Source organism: Galeopterus variegatus, unplaced genomic scaffold, assembly GCF_000696425.1.
Source record: "Galeopterus variegatus unplaced genomic scaffold, G_variegatus-3.0.2 Scaffold6184, whole genome shotgun sequence".
NCBI lineage: Eukaryota > Metazoa > Chordata > Mammalia > Dermoptera > Cynocephalidae > Galeopterus > Galeopterus variegatus.
Window position 1 is genome coordinate 131,221 of NW_007732295.1, and position 1,880 is coordinate 133,100.

Genomic DNA, 1,880 nt, shown 5'->3' on the forward strand with positions numbered 1-1,880 from the left:
AGTATTTGTAATGAAAAAGAAATGCCTCTATACCTCCACTCTTGTGGCTTCGTGGGAGTCTCTCTCTTCCATCATTATAAAATAAGGTAATCTCCACTGACACATCCAGCTGTCCTAGGGTGCAATTTTTAGTATTCTAGTAGGTGTAAGGAAAAGGTAGAGAGGATATGGGGAAGAAAAATGCTAAACTGATTCTTATCCATGTGCAAGGAGGAGATTTCTGACTCCTAAGAAATTTATTTTCAGCAATTTTAAGTTTGGACAAAATGGAGAATGTTCCTTTGCGAGAGAGAGCTCAAGTGCAAGCACCCGTGCAAGGGCGGGGCTGCTGAAAGAGTAAAGTGGGTGTGAATTGAGTCAGAGTTCCAGCTGGCTGGGAAAACTAGAAGACCGCTTGAGTTGTCACTGAGCTCTGGTGCCAGAAGGAATGGACAAGGTCCTGGGACCAACATTTTTAATTCTTTGGCTTCAACTAGGCTGTGAGTTTTGGAGGAGAAACCCCAGGATATGTCAATAATTTGGGGGACTGAGAAAACTGAAGTACAAACTCATGCAGGTAGAAACTTTAAGAAAATAGAAATCTAATGGTTTTTGATCTTTCCACACAGGGGTGAGTGGCCAACAGAAGGAGAAAAGTGACCAGCAGCAGGTGAAACAAAGTCCTCAATCTTTGATAGTCCAGGAAGGAGAGACTTCAGTTCTGAACTGTACTTATGAGAACAGTGCATTTGACTACTTTCCGTGGTACCGGCAATACCTTGGCAAAGGCCCTGAGTTATTGATAGCCATACTTTCAGTTGATAATAAAAAAAAAGATGGGAGAGTCACAGCATTCTTCAGCAGAAGTGCCAAACACCTCTCCTTGCATATCATGACTTCCCAGCCTGGAGACTCAGCCACCTACTTCTGTGCAGCAAGAGCACAGTGCTCTCCAGGCACCCACAGCCTGTACCCAAACCTACAGCTGAGGCTCCAGCTATACCCTGCTGTAGGGGTTTACACTGGCACAGATGTGGACTAGTTTCATTTGCACATAGAAGTGATGAAATAAATGTATAAACACTAGTATGACAGTATGAGAGGTAGTTAGTAAAGTATATAAAGTTAGTCATCTTAATGAATGACCAACTTGTAGCAAACTTCTCATAATGGTTAAGGTATTTGAATTCGTCAGAAGCATCCAACCATCTGGGGGCAACTGGGACCTTTACGCATTGCTGGTGGAATGCAAACTGGTATGAACACATTGGAAAGACATTTGGCACTTTCTTATAAATTAATCTTAATATATAACCAGGAATTTCACTCCTAAGTATTTCCCCAAAAGAAATGAAAACATATGCACACAAGGAGTTTTCTTTATAGCAGTCTTATCCATAATAGCCTCTAACTGGAAACAATCCGATTGTCCATTAACTGGTGAATAGAAAAACAAATTGTGGTATATTCCTATAATGGAATGCTACATAGCAATATAATGGGATAAACTACTGATACAGGTAGCACATGATGAATCTCAAAACCTTTATGCTACATTGGTGAATAAACTGTGGTACACATCCATACAATGGAATACTATTCGTCAATAAAGAAGAATGGACTGTTGATACACACGACAGCTTGGATAAATCTCAAGACATTATGCTGAGTGAGAAAAGTCAATATCAAAGGTTACATGGCAAATGATTACACTTACATAACATTCTAAAAATGGCAACATTACGGGGATGAGGAAAAGTCAGTGCTGATTGGAATGTAAACTGGGCGATCACTTTGGTAACATTCTCATAAAATTAGACATACACCTACTGCTACCCAAGGATTCCACATCAAGATATTTACCCGAGAGAAATGAAAACCCATGCCCACGAAAAGACTTG

The 1,880-nt window shown here is 40.4% G+C and overlaps 1 gene segment (V, D, J or C); it reads left to right on the forward strand.

Annotated features, from left to right (window-relative positions):
• Positions 1–382: 382 nt before the first annotated feature.
• Positions 383–1,021, forward strand: LOC103605939. The segment is given in 2 exon segments: positions 383–479; positions 609–1,021. Coding segments are annotated over 2 exon segments (465 nt in total).
• The last annotated feature ends 859 nt before the right edge of the window (positions 1,022–1,880 follow it).